This window comes from Geotrypetes seraphini, chromosome 18 (assembly GCF_902459505.1).
Source record: "Geotrypetes seraphini chromosome 18, aGeoSer1.1, whole genome shotgun sequence".
Lineage (NCBI taxonomy): Eukaryota > Metazoa > Chordata > Amphibia > Gymnophiona > Dermophiidae > Geotrypetes > Geotrypetes seraphini.
The window spans coordinates 8,488,491-8,508,450 of record NC_047101.1 but is presented as its reverse complement, the minus strand read 5'-3'; the positions used below and the strand labels follow the sequence as shown (position 1 = coordinate 8,508,450).

The 19,960-nt window shown below is 42.9% G+C and overlaps 1 protein-coding gene across 5 annotated transcripts in view; it reads left to right on the top strand.

Moving 5' to 3' along the window:
• P4HA2 (prolyl 4-hydroxylase subunit alpha 2) overlaps nucleotides 1-19,960 on the top strand; it is a 54,877-nt gene that overhangs the window by 9,639 nt on the left and 25,278 nt on the right. For 4 of the 5 annotated variants that reach the window (XM_033927271.1, XM_033927275.1, XM_033927272.1 and 1 more), the window contains exons 2-7: nucleotides 2,224-2,290; nucleotides 7,477-7,568; nucleotides 9,955-10,051; nucleotides 11,552-11,703; nucleotides 13,619-13,756; nucleotides 16,345-16,584. In XM_033927271.1, coding sequence (XP_033783162.1) covers nucleotides 7,487-7,568; nucleotides 9,955-10,051; nucleotides 11,552-11,703; nucleotides 13,619-13,756; nucleotides 16,345-16,584 — 709 coding nt within the window. In that variant the 5' untranslated portion in view covers nucleotides 2,224-2,290; nucleotides 7,477-7,486. The remainder of the gene's footprint in view (nucleotides 1-2,223; nucleotides 2,291-7,476; nucleotides 7,569-9,954; nucleotides 10,052-11,551; nucleotides 11,704-13,618; nucleotides 13,757-16,344; nucleotides 16,585-19,960) is intronic. The other variant, XM_033927274.1, reaches the window with a different exon arrangement.

The following is a 19,960-nucleotide window of genomic DNA, read 5'->3' as shown; positions in this document are numbered from 1 at the left end:
TGATAGACTAAAGTAGCAAATCCTTGCACAGTATTTCTTCACAGAAAGGGTTGTAGATCACTGGAACAAGCTTCCAGAGCAAGTGATCAAGGCCACCAGCGTTATTGACTTTAAGAATAAATGGGATGCCCTAGTAGGATCCTTACGAGGGTCGAGTTAAGGAACTAGGTCATTAGTACTCAGACTTAATGGGGTGGGTCAGTAGAGTGGGCAGACTTGATGGGCTATAGCCCTTTTCTGCCGTCATCTTTCTATGTTTCTAAGTTGATGCCACGGGATGAAGGGTTGGTATAGGATACACCACTCTGTATGCATGTGTTCTTGCGTGAATACCGACAGTAGAGGTAAGGCCGGTCCTGGTCAGACTTGCACGGTCTGTGTCTGTATATGGCCTTTTGGTGGAGGATGGGCTGGGGAGGGCTTCAAAGGCTGGGAGGGTGTAAGATGGGCTGGAGGGAGGTTTGACGGCGACTTCGGCAGTTTGAACCCAAGCACAGCACCGGGTGGAGCTTTGGATTCTTGCCCAGAAATAGCTAAGAAGAAAACATTTAATTGAATCAGGTTGGGCAGACTGGACGGACCATTCAGGTCTTTATCTGCCGTCATCTACTGGGTTACGTTACTATGACAGAAGTAGCCACAGACTTATGCTTCACCATTTGGAACTTCATAACTCATGTAAATGGAAATTTTAGTGGGAAAGAAACACCCAGTTGTACTTCAAGTAGCTTCTGCCTTTCCAGTTGTAATTCAAGGTCTTGATTCTTGTTGATTCAGCTGTCTGGATGTGCCCCAAAGTTTGGGGTAAGAACCACTAGATTGCCTCTTGTTCCCACAAATAACAGGTTTGAATAAACTTTGAAGAACAGTCACTTACTTTTAAAGGAAACATTATCCTAAAACCAAAAGAACATCAGTGTTTTGTTGTATATATTATTTCTAAATCTGAAGATCAAAGATACAGGTATAGACTGAGTGTTGCACAGAAATGCTACAGGCCGCTCTATAATCCTTCTGAGAGAATATTTCATGTCGTGTGGTCTTATTTTCTTTATCGTACATTGTTTTCCCGGAAGATAGTATAAGATGGTAATTTCAAGCATAAATCTTTTTTCCTGGTAATAGGCCATGCGTGCCTCTGTCCTTCCCACCCACAGAGTCAAATTGAACACCTGAAGGCAACGTGAGATTGAGGTACTTATAGGAATCGTATCTCGCCTTGTCCGATAGCGAGTCACCACATTAACGAAGTAGGCTTTGGTATACATGTCTTTCTCGTCTGAGTAACCAAGAATGTGGCACTGGTGCCCCTTCTGCTCATCCCCTCAGGGGCTGGTAGCAACAACCATAGTAGGGGCAGGCATGTTGCCTCCCTGTCCAAGCAGCAGCATCTTCTCAGGCCTCATTGAGGAGAGTGTGGCGCCGTGGTTAAAGATACAGCCTTGGCACCCTGAGGTTGTGGGTTCAAACCCATGCTTCTCCTTGCGACCCTGGGCAAGTCACTTAATCCCCCCCCCATTGCCCTAGGCATATTAGATAAGAGAGTGAGTCCGCCAGGATAGACAGGGAAAAATACTTGGGTACCTGAATAAATTCATGTAAACCGTTCTGAGCTCCTCTGGGAGAACAGTATAGAAAAAATTGAATAAATAAATAGTATGAAAAGTTTCAGCCTCTGATAACCCGAGCTGGTATTGTGACATCATAATGCCTCATTCCACCAATAAGAGCCAACCTCATCAGTGATGTCACAGTGGCTTGATTGTCCTTTACTTGGCTCACTTTTACTACATTTTGATTTCTAGAGTGGCGCAGTGGTTAAAGCTACAGCTTCAGCACCCTGGGGTTGTGGGTTCAAATCCCACGCTGCTCCTTGTGACCCTGGGCAAGTCACTTGATCCTCCCATTACCCCAGATTGTGAACCTGCCGGGGCAAATGCTTGAGTACCTGAATGTAAACCACTTAGGCTATAAATTGTATATAAATACTAAAATAAATAAATAGCTCCTGATGGACCCAGCCTGAGCCTTAAGAGCGCATAGCTGTAAATGGAGCAGACTTAAGGATTTTCATTGAAACAGTTTGAGTATGTCAAGCTTTTTATCCCCCCAAATATCAAACGGACTGCTATTGTAATTGTACTAAGGGATAATATCAAATGCCTGAAGGAGAGAAGACGTGGACATGTTCTCTGAAACTTGAACTTTTTTTTTTTTTTGTAGGTGCCAAGCCCAGTCGAGGTCATCCGAAAGCCAGTGGGAGGAGAGCTAGTCCTTGATCGTCCGTGCAGTATGTTAAGAGCTCTTTCAAAGGGGGAAATCCTGTTTTCTCTGTGTTTGTTTGTTTTTTAAGAGGCCAAAGCCTGACCCTTTGACCGAGCCCTGGTAGGAATTTGTTCTGCGGCCTAGAGCGCTAAATGCTTCAAAGCTCAAAGAATTCCTATGAGCGTCGGAGCAGTAGAAACTTCTACTGTGGCTTAGTAGAAGGGGGCCTTAAATATAGATTCAGTAAATGGTACCGAAATTTGGGCACGAGGAAAAATCATCCCTCGGTGCTATTCTGTAAAGGGCTCTCTGGGATGGATGCCCTTTGCATAGACTAGCAGGTAGCACTGATTCCTTTGACTAACACCTACCGAAATCTGGTGTAAATCCTGGTGCACGAGCCCCCCGATTCTGTAACACTGTATGTAAGTTTGGGGACTGTCCATGTCCCGTGCAATGACATTACCTTACATTACATTAATGACTTCTATTCCGCCCGTACTTTGCAGTTCTAGGCGGATTACAAAAGAGACTAACTAGACATTTCCTGGAAAAATACAATTTAGGAGTTTTGGATTACAAAAATGATAACTGGACATTTCCAGGGGAATTAAATTTAGGGAGTTGGTTACATGGTTGAGTCTTTGGAGATGAAGAAATAGCAGAATAGGAAGAGACTTTTGGGGAGGGAGGGGTCAGGAGAGCTGTATAAATTTTTTGAAGAGCAGGGTTTTGATTTCTTTTCGGAATGTTTTAAAGCAATGCTATGTCTCCCGTTTGGGTTATGCACCAGAGAATATAGGCATGGTGCTTTATAGAATTATTCAAATCAAAAAACCTCAGACTCAGAGGAGATATGATAGAGACCTTCAAGATCCTGAGGGGCATCGAAAAGGTTGACAAAGACAGATTTTTCAATTTGAAAGAAACCACAAGAACAAGGGGTCACTCGATGAAATTGAAGGGGGACAGGTTTAAAACAAACGCAAGGAAGTACTTTTTCACACAGAGGGTGGTGGACACATGGAACACCCTTCCGGAGGCCGTGATAAGGAATAGCACAGTACAGGGTTTCAAGGATGACCTGGATAGGTTCCTGGAAGACAAAGGGATTGAGGGGTACAGATAAGAGCAGTGGAAGGTTTAGAGATAACTGTAGAGGTAGGCAATAAAATTAGTCAGGGACCGCTGACCAGGCAATATGCCTGATGGGCCGCCGCGTGAGCGGACCGCTGGGCTGGATGGACCTCTGGTCTGCCCCGGCGGAGGCGACTACTTATGTACTTATGTACTTATACCACAACTTTAAAGTTACGTTGATGTTGAGAGGAAAAGTCTCAGATATCCTGCTTCATTCAATGAATGAACATTGGATTAACACATGCAGGGTGGATTATCATTCATCAACCAAACCCTCTCATTCATTCATTTAAAGCTTTTGTACATGTATCAATAAAAATCAGGAAAAAAGAATTACACACACACAGTTGCGTGCATAGTGCCGAATTAGAGCCAATTAACATCAGTAATTGATCATTAGCAGCCACTTACTGAGTATTAATGGCTCACTTAACTCATTTAGTTGTACAAGCAACTTGGGATGCACACAAATTTGGTACCTGTATTTGTAATTTGACTAATTAATGTTTACACCTCCCCTCCCCCCTTTTTCTAATGATTTATTTTTAAGCTTTCATTTTTAACATTGTAAACCGACCAGCTGCCCGTCGATAGTCGGTATATTAAAACTTAATAAACTTGAAACTACCTTTGTAGCATTCAGAGGTAAATGCATTTCTAATTCATCTGAACCTCTTGTATAATTTGATCTAGGCCTTTGGAAAGGATTGCTGGTCAATTCATAACAATATGATGGTTTCCCAGTTTCTATCTTTGCGAATCCTCCAATAGGTCTGATGATTTTTCATGGTACCTATTAGAGAATTTGTCCCCGTCCCTGTGAGCCTTGTCGCTGTCCCTGCCCCATTCCTGTAAGCTCTGCCTTAGCTGCACAAGCCTCGAACACTTATGATTTTAAAGTGTTTGAGGCTTGTGCAGATGAGGACGGAGCTTAGGCATTGGTGGAATGAGGCATTATGACATCACAATCTGAGCTCTAGAATGTTGCTACTTAGGATTTTAAAGGGTCTGAGGCTTGTGCTGATGAGGACGGAGCTTAGGCATTGGTGGAATGAGGCATTATGACATCACAATCTCAGCTCTAGAATGTTGCTACTTAGGATTTTAAAGCGTTTGAGGCTTGTGCAGATGACGGAGCTTAGGCATTGGTGGAATGAAGTATTATGACATCACAATCTCAGCTCTAGAATGTTGCTACTTATGATTTGAAAGTGTTTCAGGCTTGTGCAGACGAGGACGGAGCTCAGGCATTGGCGGAATGAGGCATTATGACATCACAATCTGAGCTCTAGAATGTTGCTACTTAGGACAGGAAAAAATTTGTCCTCGTGCCATTCTCTAGTACCTATAATAAAAATTTGCTTGGATTTGTTTATTTTGAGAACAATTTGGAGATTCTTGAGCATTAGAATTTCTGGATGGATTTTATTAAGAGCGGCAAAATAAAAAAGCGGAAGTGGTGGGTACAAAATTCAATGACAGAATTCAAAAAAGTTTGCGATAAAACCTAGAGAATCCTTGTACAGCAAAAGGATGGAATCAAAGCAAGACTTAAACGACTTTTGCACTTAAAAAAACGAATAAATGGATATAACCTGCGCAGAGCGGCAGGAGCAACTGTAAACATAGAGGGGTTTGCCCTAAACAAGGGCATAGAGCAGTAGTTCCCAAATCTGGCAATGAATAGTCATGAGAAACATTTGCATGCAGTGAAGGAGGGGCATGCGAGTCTCTCTCCAGGGTATTCATTATGAGTATCCTGAAAATTTGATCAGCTGGGGGTTCCCCCAGGACAGGTTTGGGAACCACTGGCGTAGAGGGATGTGGCTTGTACGATTCTAGCCACTTCACTGGACTTTTGCATCATTCACAGTGCTGCTATTTGAAAATGCGTAATGGGTGAACGAATGTAAAACACGAATACTCTTTGTTTTCAGCATCCAAAGGATATAGGCCAGTGGTTCCCAACTCTGTCCTGGAGGACCTCCAGCCAGCCCTAATGAATATACAGGGGACAGATTAGCATGCCTGCCACCTCCATTATATGCAAATGTCTTTCATGCATATTCATTAGGGCTATCCCGAAAACTTGAATGGCTGATGGTCCTCCAGGACAGGGTGAAGCTTTGTGAATCTACCCTTCATTCTAAAAGTGTATGGTGTTATTGTTAACAATGGACTCTTTTCCTAGTTCACTGATTGGTAGTATCTCCAGTGTCATCTTTTTAAAGAGGTGGAGACTTAGCTAGTTAGCATTTAAGCATTGCATATATCTAATGCAGGGATCTCAAAGTCCCTCCTCGAGGGCCGCAATCCAGTCGGGTTTTCAGGATTTCCCCAATGAATATGCATTGAAAGCAGTGCATGCACATAGATCTCATGCATATTCATTGGGGAAATCCTGAAAACCCGACTGGATGGCGGCCCTCGAGGAGGGACTTTGAGACCCCTGATCTAATGTAACATAAAGAATATTTAATGCCTCCTTATTGAGGTGAATCCTATCTTTAAAAATGTTCATCTAACAGCTGGGGTTTGTAAGGGGCTAACCAACAGCCTTGTAATCTCCAAATGACAAAAGTCGAAATAAACAAAGCAAACTGATATCTGCCATTAAAAAAAAGAAAGTACACACACCCAACCAAGTCATTTCTGTTTTGTTTGCCAAATTCTCTTTGCACAGCTGGAAAAACTAAAGAATCATTGAATATGTGCCCTAAAGCTTCAACATTATCTTCCTCTCATTCAGTCATCCTCCACCCTTTCTGTGTCAATCTCATCCGTTCGCACACCTCCTCCCCCCCCCCCACTCCAAAATCTTTCCTTTTCTGTATTCTCTTGCTTCTTCTTTTCCTCTCTGCCTGAGACATTAATCCCAGTCCTGGTCTTCCTAATTAACTCTCACCCATCTCGTGGCTGGATGCGTGCAAATTTTTTCTCGTGTGGGCGACAAGTTCTAAAACCAACAATTTTCTAGATTTTTGCGAGTAACGCTCCTAGAATGTATGAGCGATTGCTCATGTGCTCAGCTTAGGGAGCATAAGTCACACCACAGTGTTTCCAATCTCGTTTCTGTTCTTCTCCTTCCCCCTTGCCCCCTTTCTCTACCGTTCTCATGTGCCCTGTGGAATGCTTGCTCTGTCTTCAACAAGCTTGCCTACATTCACGAGCTCTTTATCTCTTGAACCCTCCATCTGCTTGCACTAACTAAGACTTGGCTCTGCCCTGAAGACTCCTGCTTCAGCCGCTGCCCTGTGCCATGGAGGTTAGAGAATGACATGGAGACAAATTTTTCCCCTTCCCCGCAGGAACTCATTTTCCCTTCCCTTCCCAGAGAGTTATTTTCCTGTCCCTGCCCCATTCCTGCAAGCTCTGCCTCAATATTTATACTTTGGAGGAAAGGCGGGAGAGGGAAGATATAATAGAGACGTTTTAAATACTTACGTGATGTAAATGCACGAGTCGAGTTTCTTTCATTTGAAAGGAAGTTCTGGAACGAGAGGACATAGGATGAAGTTAAAAGTAATCTAAGGAAATACTTTTTTACAGAAAGGCTGGTAAATGGCTTGGAACAGTCTCCCGGAAGAGGTGGTGGAGACAGAGACTGTGTCTGAATTCAAGAAGGCGTGGGATCTCTTAGAGAGAGAAAGAGATAATGGTTACCTCGGATGGGCAGACTGGATGGGCCACTTGGCCTTTATCTGCCATCATGTTTCTGTGTTTCTATAATCATAAAGTTCTATGACCTCACAATGCAAGTATAAAGAGCCTTAGCCAATAGGGAGAGGAGATGCAAATGTTAAGAGCCAATAGAGAGAGGAGTGCGGATGGGCCATTTGGCCTTTATCTGCCATCATGTTTCTATGTTTGTATCTGGGAGAAAGGAGGGTCATAAGAAGCTGCCCAGTTCCTCTGATTCTCAGCCCACTGCACTGACTATTAGGCTAATCATGAATGCATGTAGTTTTAACATGAACGTAAATAGCTGAAGGGCCTCGAGGCTTTAAACTAATCTGTCGGCTTACTTCAGGCTAATGTTTTGGATGTTAAACTGTTTCTAACATTTCACAGGTTTCTGAAGATGAGACTCTTGGCGCTGCCAGTGCTGCTGTTCAGCAGATTCTTTGTCTGGTATGCACGAGCAGAGTTCTTCACCTCCATAGGTATGGGAGAATAACAGATTTCTAACGAATGAGGAATTAACTTGTCCACCGAGTTCTGTCAGATTGATAAAAGGTTCCTAGTTATCTTCAGCTTGCGCTTGCTGCTTTTCAGTGGGGCTTGCAACGTCTGTGTTTGATTTAAAATATGAATTAAATACCTGCCATGGCCTTTTGTTTTCACTCACTTCACTATATATTAGATCTGCTCATGGTAAACATTTCTAGTGAAATATATACACACACATACACAAAAAGCAATTTAATACATGGTAAGTTTATATACAGGCATCATGGGCTCACTTACTGCCTTATATCTGCAACACTGATAGTGCACAGCTGATGGCTCTTCAAATCACTGATTTGGTTCTCACCTTTCCTATAGAGCAGAGGTTTCAACGCGCATACTCCAGGGGTTACGTGTACCATTGTTAGGGGGTACACGGCGCCAGTGCTGTATGTCTCCCAACTTCCTTCTGCCTTCGTGCATCTCCCGCCTTCCTCGTCTTCTCTCCCCAGCCTCCCCCGGACCAGCAGTGGCAGCTCACTGTGTTCTTTTAACTGCCCCACACAGCTACCGCTAGTGTTAGTTTAGCTGGCGATTCCATCAGGCAGCCTCGGGGCCTTTGCTAGGCCGGCCTCCTTCCGATTATGCCACTTTCTCTTTCGTCAAGAGGCAGGCCAGCCTAGCAAAGACCCCGAGGCTGCCCAATAGAATCGTGATTAAACTAACACTAGCGGCAGCTGTGTGGAGAAGTTAAACTCATGCAGTGAGCTGCCACTAGGGAGAGGAGAGATACTGCTGGACTGGAGATGAGGGAAAGGGAAAGGAGAAGAGGGTACTGCTGGACATGGGGATGGGAGAAGGAGTACTGCTGGACCTGGCAGAAGGGGAAGGGAAAAGTGCTCCTGGACTTGAAGGGGAGGGAAAAGAAAGGTGCTGCACTTTGGAGGGGAGGGTGAGTTGGTGCATGCGGAGAGAGCATATTAGTTGTGAATGAGGTTAGGGGGAAGGAAGGAAGGAAGGAAGGAAAATCTGTTGCAGGAGGAGTGAGAGCAATGAGAGAGGGAGAAATGGACATGGGGTGGAGGAGAGGGAGAAATGGTGCATGGTGAGATAGCAGATTGTGAGTGGGTTTGGGGAGCAATAGACTGGGGGTAAGGAGGGATGTCACACTTGAGGAAAGGGGCGAGGAGAAAGAGAGAAAGCGTGCAGTAGGCAGAAAGTGTTGGACTCATGGAGAGATGAATGGGGAGGGCAGAAAGAAAGGAAGGATAAATGTCAATTTTGGGGGGAAGAGGGAGAGGGCAGAGAGTGAAAAGTTGGACTCGTGGAAGGAGAGAGAGATGTTGGTTGGGAAGGGAATGAGGCTCGGAGGAGAGGAAGCATGCAGGAGGCAGAGAAAGAAGTGTTGGACTAGTGGAAGGGAGGGAGAAATGTTGGACTGGGAGGGGGGCAGGAAAAAAGGAAGGGAGGGGAGATGTTGGACTTCAGGGGGCAGAAAGGAAGAAGGGAGAGATAAATTTTACACTGGGGAGAGGAGAAGAGATGTCTCAAGGAAGGGAGAGATGCCAGACTAATAAATGGAAGATGAGGGAAGTCTGGTAGTGCTATAGTAATAATAATAATAATAGTAGTAGAGAGAGATGCCAGACTGTGGGAAGGGGGGGAAGGAGAGAGATGTCAGACCACTGGGAGGAGAGAGGGAAGGGGAGAGATGTCGGACCATGGAAATGGGAAAGGGAGGAGAGAGAGATAGGAAAGGAAGACACGGAAAAGTAGATTTTGAGAAGAAAGCAGAAAAATTGAAAAAACTTGAATGTTAAAAGTTAATGCCAAAGATGGATGCAGGGCAGTAAATGAAGAAGGAGAGAAAAACAGTCGGTGGATAAGAAGGCCCTGGAAACAAAGTTAAGAGCACAGACAGAAGGAAATGCAACCAGAGACTGGGAGAAAATGATCAGAAAAATAAAATCACCAGACAACAAAGGTAGGGAAAATGATTTTAATTTTCAATATAGTGATTGAAATGTGTCAGTTCTGAGATTTTGTATTTGCTGTGTATATTGTGTGTATGTGAAAAAATGAATGGAAGAAATTGCATTACAATTAGTAATGGGATGGGGTCTGGGGCAGAGCTTGGGACAGTCAGTGGTTGGGGTACTCAGTTGATATTTGTTAGACTTAGGGGGTACTTGGCTTGAAGAAGTTGAGAAGCACTACTATAGAGCATAGCATTTCTCTGTAGGGACAACTACTATGAAGTTTGTGAATGTAAAAATGTATTTGGATTATGATTTTTAGAAACATCAGTGGGCTGTGTGGTATTGTTGTCCCCTTGTGTGCAAAGATAGCTCACCAGTAACTTATTATCTTGCTCTCTTTTAGGGCAGATGTCGGATCTGATTTACAAAGAAAAAGATCTGGTCCAGTCTTTAAAAGAGTATATAAGGGCAGAAGAATTTCGGATTTCCAAAATCAAACGGTAATTGTGATTCTTGAAATACTGAGCAGTGAAATATCTTGGTAGGAAGTTTGTAGAATCATGAGCTTTATGCTTTCCCGTATAAATGATGTTTCCCAGACAAGAATATTACCCAAAGAGCACGTTAAGAGGGCTTTCATTGTTTTGAGAAAGCCGACCTGTATAGATTTTGTCTAGCTAAAACTTTGCTCTGATGCACTTTGATAAGTTTTTTTGTGGCGTCCCCTCGTAAAATTATTTCTGAACCCTCCATTAGTAGAAATTCAACTTCATATACAATCCATCCAACAATTTAAAATATTAGGAGTTGTTTTAGATCAGCACCTTAAGAAGGATATGGTGATGCTCGAGAGGGTCCAGAAAAGAGCAACAACAATGATTAAGGGCATGGAAAACCTTGCATATACCGAAAGGCTGGAGAAGCTGGGGCTCTTTACCCTGGAAAAGCGGAGACTTAGAGGGGACATGATAGAGACCTATAAAATCATGAAAAGGTATAGAGAAGGTGGAGAGGGACATATTCTTCAGGCTAGCGGGGACATCAAAAACAAGAGGGAATTCAGAAAAACTGAAAGGAGACAGATTCAAGACGAATGCTAGGAAGTTCTTCTTCACTCAGAGGGTGGTGGATACCTGGAATGCGCTTCCAGGAGAGGTGATAGGACAGAGTACAATAATGGGTTTCAAAAAGGGCCTGGATGACTTCTTGAAGGAGAAAGGGATTACAGGGTATAGATAGAGGGGTACTATACAGGGTGCTTCAGGATTAGGGCATAAACAATTCAAGTGGTGGGAACTTACAGGTCAAGGACCGGGAGGGCCGCCGCGGGAGCGGGCTCCTGGGCACGATGGACCCCTGGTCTGACCCGGCAGAGGCAATACTTATGTTTAATCATTTATCTTATTAAATGCTGTTAACTGCCTCTCCCAACATGATCATGTTTCAATCAACCTTCATCAGGGTCGAGACTCTATAAAAAAAATCATTAAAAAACTATCTTACTGAGATTATCAATTATTTTTTATTTTAAACTGCTAACTCCAGAGTAATTTGAATTATTTTAAACTTTATACATATAAAAAAAAAGGTCCAATGACGATAATGGCCCATGCATATAACATTTATAATGCATGAAGGAGGAGCCAGCTGACGATCGAGTGAATATATATAGTACTTAATTATTAAGGGGTTATTTTGTTTGTAAGTATTTGCACTAATCCCCTTATGGAATAGCCGGAAGTACTGATCTGTGTACGTTTTCTTGATTCCGTGTACTTCTGCAAGTCCCATCTATGTGAGTTATTTGTCTTTCAGTACTGGTGTCCTTCAGATGCCTGAATATAGTTCTTTTAGTCAGAATTGGGAATGGCTAAGTAGGAGTTTCCAGTATGTTACTGAGGGTGTTTTAAGGATGTCACAACTGCTAAATGTAAGCATGTAATTTTGCTCATCCAACCACTTTAAAATTTCAACACGTTTGTGCTTCGATGATTTTCAAGATGGGCGGAAGAAGCAGACGAATTGACCAAGAAATCTACTTCTGATCCAGAGGGGTTTCTTGCCCACCCGGTGAACGCTTACAAGCTGGTAAAACGTCTGAACTCAGAGTGGGCAACACTGGAGAATCTGGTCCTTGAAGATAGCACACATGGTAAGAGTATTATCCAAAGGATAGGTGGAACGCCGTCGTGGTCTTTGGTCTTTCTCCACAGCAAAGAGGACAAAAACCAAACGCCCATGATCACTACAGCAAACAACACTAATGATGATTGTAAACCCATATCAAAATGTCTAAAGTCTACTTATCGCTCAGTCCCTGTTAACTATAAATTTTACTGCACCATTAATTTTGTCATTGCACTCGGCACTAATTCATCTCCAGCACAATTTAAAGTTTTCCATTTTTGTGCCAAATATTCCAAAGTGAAACACAAACGTTTGTACATTTCCACAGCCCACGTATTCCTTTGACCTTCTTTTTCTTCCTCGGTTTATTTTGTATTTGTACTTTCTGTTGAAAAAGAATCGCAGTACTTGGAGTGGTTTCGGATTGAAATTCAGTAAACAAAGCAAGCGAGGAGATTGGCGAGTGTCCTATGTTCATTAGCCCCAATATAACAACTGGGTGAAATTCAAACAAAAAAAGTTCCCAAAGGACTGTGAACTAACAAAAACGAAAAAGGAAACAAAAAACAAAACGAAATTGCTTTTAAACCTCGAAGGTGCTCAGAACCAACATATGGTAAGAAAGTGACCAAACCGGGGCAAAAAACCCCTATAAGGGCTTTCAAAGAGTCTATCATTGCACCATCCTCAAACGGTAGAAAGGTATTTAAATTTTGATGAATATCTTTTTTTTACTTTTTCTATAGTAACATAGTAGATGACGGCAGATAAAGACCCGGATGGTCCATCCAGTCTGCCCAACCCGATTCAATTTAAATTTTTTTTTTTTTTTTCTTCTTAGCTATTTCTGGGCAAGAATCCAAAGCTTTACCCGGTACTGTGCTTGGGTTCCAACTGCCGAAATCTCTGTTAAGACTTACTCCAGCCCATCTACACCCTCCCAGCCATTGAAGCCCTCCCCTGCCCATCCTCCACCAAACGGCCATACCCAGATACAGACTGTGCAAGTCTGCCCAGTACTGGCCTTAGTTCAATTTTTAATCTTATTTTCTGATTCTAAATCTTCTGTGTTCATCCCACACTACTTTGAACTCAGTCACCGTTTTACTCTCCACCACCTCTCTCGGGAGCGCATTCCAGGCATCCACCACCCTCTCCGTAAAGTAGAATTTCCTAACATTGCCCCTGAATCTATCACCCCTCAACCTCAAATTATGTCCTCTGGTTTTACCATTTTCCTTTCTTTGGAAAAGATTTTGTTCTACGTTAATACCCTTCAAGTATTTGAACGTCTGAATCATATCTCCCCTGTCTCTCCTTTCCTCTAGGGTATACATATTCAAAGTAGGCAAAACTTAACTGAGAGTCTTTAGGAAACCAACTTGCCGCCGCACCGCTCTAAATTACAGTTTTTAGGGGCTCCAACGGAGGGTTTTGTTGGGGAACCCCCCCATTTTACTTCATAGACATCGCGCCGGCATTATGGGGGGTTTGGGGGGTTATAACCCTCCACATTTTACTGTAAACTTAATTTTTTCCCTAAAAAGTGAAGTTTTCAGTAAAATGTGGGGGGTTACAACCCCCCAAACCCCTCACAACGCCCCCACAACGCGGCGCGATGTCTATTAAGTAAAGGGGGGGTTCCCCCCACACACACCCCCGTCGGAGCCCTAAAAACAGTAATTTAGAGCAGCGCGCGCTTCCGTGCTGCGCTCAATTGTCTGGGCGCGCCTTTGTCCCGGCGCGCTTTTGACCTGACACCGTGCTGTATACTGTTTATGAACCGTTTTGACAAATGCACTACTTCAGGATTGTACTGAGGGTTAAATGGCCAAACACTTGACAGAATGAACGGAGAATCCGTGTAGATAATTGGAGTACAGAGGATTCAAATTTTACACTGCCCTGAGATTTTTTTGTTTTTTTTTTATATTATAAAGGTTTTATTGCAAATCTCACACTTCAGCGGCAGTTCTTTCCAAGCGAGGAGGATGAGAAAGGGGCAGCCAAAGCTTTAATGCGCCTGCAGGACACATACAGACTTGATTCAGAGACCATTTCCAGAGGCAGGTTCCCAGGTAAGGGTGCAAAGTGGCCAGTTCAGTTCTTCATTTTCCTAAGGCAGCCAGAGACTCTTGAAGCAACAGTGAAACAACCAGAGGGTAAAATGAGTCAGATAACAGAAATGAAAAAGTCCATTTATCGTAAAACCTAACATGGCTGCGTTTCAGCATCAGGGGTGTGATATTATTTCCACTCATTTTACTCCAGCCTGAGATTGTGACCTTGTAAGCATTTATTTGTGGGTTATACCGAGTTACAGTTTTTAAATATTCAGTCTGATGCCTTGCTTCAAACGGTGACTTTAATGAGGGATCTTCAGACTGGAAAACTATCGGCAACTTTTTTTAACTACACTTTGCAAACTGCAATGGATGACGAGACCAGGAAGCCCCAGAATGGGGAAGGGAAAGTGAACATTTAATAACTGTCCGTCATATATGCTTTTTCTCTTTTAACATGAGAGCTTTTTAAAGAATGATATGAAGATTTGAAACTGCTGACAGGCAATCCCCGGGTTAAGAATGAGTTATGTTTTTAAAGCTGTTCTTAAGTCGAATTTATATGTAACTCAGAACTTGTAGATTTTAAGATTCTTGCTGCTTAACCTCTGCTCCCAGGTGACACAAGGGCCAACTGTCCCTACCAGTGTTCCCTCTAAGGTACAGCACGCACAACCACACACTGTTCTTAATGCGGCCATGCATCGTTCCTGGACCTGCTGAGTCTATGCCACTGGAAATGCTGCTCAGTGAAATCAAATGAAGCCACCAGCAACATTCCAGAACTGATATTGTGATGTCATAATGCCTCATTCCACCAATGCCTAAGAGCCAAACTCTTCAGTGATGTCACAAAGGCTTGATTATTCCTACACAGGCAGTCCCCGGGTTAAGAATGAGTTATGTTTTTAAACCAGTTCTTAAGCCGGATTTGTATGTAACTCAGAACTTGTAGATTTTAAGATTCTTGCTGCTTAACCTTTGCTCCCAGCTGACAAAAGGTCCAACTGTCCCTACCAGTGTTCTCTCTAAGGTACAGCACGCACAACCACACACTGTTCTTAATGCGGCCAGGCATCATTCCTGAATCTGCTGCAGGAGAAATGGAGTTTATGCTACTGGAAATGGTGCTCAGTGAAATCAATGAAACCGCAACTGTGTTCTTAAGTATGAGTCGTACTTAACTTCGGCATCTGTAATTCAGGAACTGCCTGTATTTCTTTTTAATTGTATATATAAAAATTGTATTATTTTTCATGGCACATATTAACAGTTCCTGATACGTTCACTGAAATGCATTTGAATTTGTGTGTCTAGATATTCTTATAAATTTTTGCATTTGGAAGCATTGGCACGTTCTCAAAGCACAGAATGCTCATTCCAAGTTACTTCCCTCCTTTATTGGAAAGATATGAGGGGTCTGTGTTACCAGTATTATAAAAAATAAAACAAAAGACCTGCAGAATTGATGTTTGGGCCTTTCATCCTTACATTTTGAGATTCCATAACTTTTTTTGTTTCTTAAATTATTTTGTAAAATAAAACAGCCATGATGTGGCTCACATGATTGAAACATACTTTTCAAGAAATTCCTGAAACAGCCCTAACCTCACGTACTCTCGACAACACTAAAATAGACAAAGGATCTACCCTTTACTATCATAGCAAGGACAATTGTAGTTTATAAATCTTCTGTTAAGCCTCCCTGTTCTTAACTACCAAAGAAATGTCAAAAGATCTACTCTCTACCACTCTAGCAATTCTATTGTTATCCCATTGGAACCCTGTTTATAAATCTTTTGTAAGCCGCCTTGAACCGCAAGGTAATGGCGGAATAGAAATCCCTAATGTAATGTAATGTAACAATACTGCAAGGAGTGATTATGATTGTTTTTATTGGTATTTGCCTAGAAACAATCGCAGTAACGCAGTAAATGATGGCAGAAAAAGACCTTCATTGTCTATCCAGCCCAACAAAGTGATCAGAGGCTCACCCACCCCTCTCTGTAGGCCTGGGCCACCCATTTTTAAATGCTAGTTTTAAAGTCGGCATCATACCAACCAGTCAAAATACCTTCCTCTCCCTCCAAAGCTACACAGTTCCCAATCAAACAAACTAAAAACCATAAAATGATGCGACGGCCTAACAAATACACACAGATGAGTTGTTCTTCAGTCACCAGTCTATAAATCTGTGAATCTAGCCAGCAAAAGCTTTCTCAAATAAAAGTGCCTTTAGTTGTTTACAGAACTGGAAAGTGTTAATGTTTTCAGAAGTCCAATGAAAATGTATTCCGTAACATCAGCCCTGCAATGTAGAGGATGGTAAAACAATATTCTTCCAAACTGACCTGGTGAAAAAATGGTGCATTTTAGCAGTAATTGAAATGGGAACAGCTTGTTTGTTTCCTGCAGAAGGACTGCATTTAATCTGGTCTGCTGATTGTTGGCAAATTTTAATTTTGGCGTGAAACACGAGGCCTGCTTACTTTGAAATTGGAGAAAATCAAAACAGTTTGATTTGAAAGTTTGTAGGTCTCTTTTTTGGGGGGTTGCATTCCTGCCATTTCATTACCAAATTTTGCGTTCTTATTTTTTCAAAGGAACAAAGTACCTTTCTTCCCTGTCAGCCGATGACTGTTTTGACATGGGGAAGATTGCGTACAACGACGGTGATTATTATCACACCGTGCTGTGGATGGAGCAGGCGCTGAAACAGCTCGAGGAGGGGGAGGAAGCAGTCAATAGTAAAGTCTCTGCGCTGGATTACCTCAGTTACGCTGTTTTCCAGTTTGGCGATTTGCGCAGGGCAGTGGAGCTCACCAGGCAGCTCGTCGCACTTGGTAAGAATAGAAAATGTTGAGATCTTTTATTGCTCATTATCTCTAGTCTTTCATTTAGGTTTTGATTTGTTTTTCAGTTATATCTTTATGAAGCCAGGTTGGGCTTTTTTATCGCCGGCTGCGGCGATGATAGCTCCGACGCTCATCGGAATTATATGAGCGTTGGAGCCAGAACCGCCGCGGATTCGTAAAAGGAGCCTTTAGAGCTGTGTCTCTCAAACTGTGTGCCAAGGCACAGTGGTGTGCCCCGAAGAGATTCCAGAATTTTATTTTAATTTTAAAAATACCCTTAAGTATACACTAGAATATTCGCTATGCAGGCAAACTGGGAAAATCCCTTCTCTTCAGAATCGCAGGTCTTTGGAACGACCTTACTACCTCGCTGCGGAACCTGGGCTTCCTCCAATTATTCCGCAAGCAACTGAAAACCTGGCTTTTCACTAAAATGTAATTCTATCCCCCCCTTACTCTTCTCTTCTATATATAAGTTCATGTAAATCTTTTTTTTTCCTTCTCTTCCTATATTTTAAGTTCTTGTAAACCGTGCCGAGCTCCACATCCGTGGAGATGATGCGGTATATAAACTTAAGGTTTAGTTTAGAATAGATGACATGTACGTCACGTACGCAAGAGTCTGTCAATGTTAGGAGCATCTGTGTACCTAAGGATACAACTGCCCAGACAAGCATCACTCTTTGAAGCGATGGGTCCTTGAAAGCTAATGGCAAGTAATTTTATTTTTACTGTTAAGCTGTAGTTATCCTAACTCGAGCAACAAAGCAGTCAAGGCTCGGTTACCGTTTGGATCTTGTTATCTTTGTGAACTTGGATTTTCAGCTCTGACAGAAAGTAAAAGAAAGAGAGCGACTGCAGATGGTGGGTGATGAAATGCATGTTTGCATGTCGACTATCGAGCCGCATTTTGAGTTAATTTGCCCTCAAAAACAAGCACATCCATCGCATTGATTAGCAATTCGATTCTCTCTATTTTAGTTTCACCGTTGTTACAATTACTCATACATAGCTTAAAGAACTTAAAATAAATAACGCTCAAATTTAATATTTTGTTGGTTTTGCAATGTTATAATTTCAATTATAATGTGCCACAAAAATCATTTGCTTCATTTAGTGTGCCAGAGCTAATAAAGTTTGAGAGACATTGCCTTAGACTCTGACCACTTAGTTTAACTTTTAATTTGATCCTTACAGGATTTGTGCAGCATTACAAAAGTAGCTCATATATCTTTCTCTTTGTACTTGCAAAGGTTCTACAGAGGTAAATAAAAGGTTTGTGACTTTTTCCCTAAGTTGGTTTGATGTTCTCTCTCATTTATTTTATTTGAATTATTTAGTATACTTCCATACAAACAGAGGCATCCTAGTAGTTCACAGTACAATTATGAATAGCCACACTAAACAAGCAACTAAACGTCATAACATAGCACAATAAAATGATAAGAGAGGGCTGAATAGCAGATATCCAGGGACACTGGCCAGCCAGTTGGGACAGAAAGGGAGAACAAAGGATGGTAGGGGAGATGGTTTACAGCCAACTATTAGCCCAGAAAAGCGTTGGGAGAAGAGCCAGATCTTTCAAAGCAGATTTTAAATTTTGAATAGAGATCCTCTAAACAGAGGAATACCAGTAACAGGGGCCTAGGCCGCAAAAGAGATGGTAGACTGTGGGAGAAGACCAGTCCTATCTTCATCACAGAATGTGTAACTAGGAGGGGCAGTCAGGGGCCTAGGCCGCAAAAGAGATGGTAGACTGTGGGAGAAGACCAGTCTTATCTTCATCACAGAATGTGTAACTAGGAGGGGGCAGTCAGGGGCCTAGGCCGCAAAAGAGATAGTAGACAGTGGGAGAAGACCAGTCCTATCTTCATCACAGAATGTATAACTAGGAGGGGCAGTCAGGGGCCTAGGCCGCAAAAGAGATGGTAGACTGTGGGAGAAGACCAGTCCTATCTTCATCACAGAATGTGTAACTAGGAGGGGCAGTCAGGGGCCTAGGCCGCAAAAGAGATGGTAGACTGTGGGAGAAGACCAGTCCTATCTTCATCACAGAATGTATAACTAGGAGGGGCAGTCAGGGGCCTAGGCCGCAAAAGAGATGGTAGACTGTGGGAGAAGACCAGTCCTATCTTCATCACAGAATGTGTAACTAGGAGGGGCAGTCAGGGGCCTAGGCCGCAAAAGAGATGGTAGACTGTGGGAGAAGACCAGTCCTATCTTCATCACAGAATGTGTAACTAGGAGGGGCAGTCAGGGGCCTAGGCCGCAAAAGAGATGGTAGACTGTGGGAGAAGACCAGTCCTATCTTCATCACAGAATGTGTAACTAGGAGGGGCAGTCAGGGGTCTAGGCCGCAAAAGAGATGGTAGACTGTGGGAGAAGACCAGTCCTATCTTCATCACAGAATGTGTAACTAGGAGGGGTAGTCAGGGGCCTAGGCCACAAAAGAGATAGTAGACTGTGGGAGAAGACCAGTCTTATCTTCATCACAGAATGTGTAACTAGGAGGGGCAGTCAGGGGCCTAGGCCTCAAAAGAGATGGTAGACTGTGGGAGAAGACCAGTCTTATCTTCATCACAGAATGTGTAACTAGGAGGGGCAGTCAGGGGCCTAGGCCGCAAAAGAGATGGTAGACTGTGGGAGAAGACCAGTCCTATCTTCATCACAGAATGTGTAACTAGGAGGGGTAGTCAGGGGCCTAGGCCGCAAAAGAGATGGTAGACAGTGGGAGAAGACCAGTCTTATCTTCATCACAGAATGTGTAACTAGGAGGGGCAGTCAGGGGCCTAGGCCGCAAAAGAGATAGTAGAAAGTGGGAGAAGACCAGTCCTATCTTCATCACAGAATGTGTAACTAGGAGGGGCAGTGACTAATTTCCTTTGAACTCGGATAAGTTGGAGTTTCACTTACACTGTTTTTTAACAGTTTATTTTTGGGAGGCTTTTTGAATTTGAGCAGCGAAAGAAAACTGAAGATGGCAGTTTTTAAGAAACTTCTATTTGCCACATGAGGAGAGAATATTGTAAAGTTTTTCTCATTATTATTTTCACTTAGCATCACATTAATTTTTCCACGATAGAGGAGACATGATGATGTACGGGGCGAACTCATTTTGGTTACAGCCTCCGAGATAAGTCGACTGTGAGTTCATCTATTGCAGTTCTCCCAGTACTGAGGCCTTTCTCTTAGGGCTCCTTTTCCGAAGGCGCGCTAAGGCCTAACGGGCCCTAAATTGCCCCACGCGCTAGCCGCTGCCCCATCCTTTTGAGCAGGCGGTAGATTTTTGGCTAGCGTGCACTAGTTTTGTGCGTGCGCTAAAAACACTAGCGCACCTTCATAAAAGCAGCCCTTAGTTTATTGT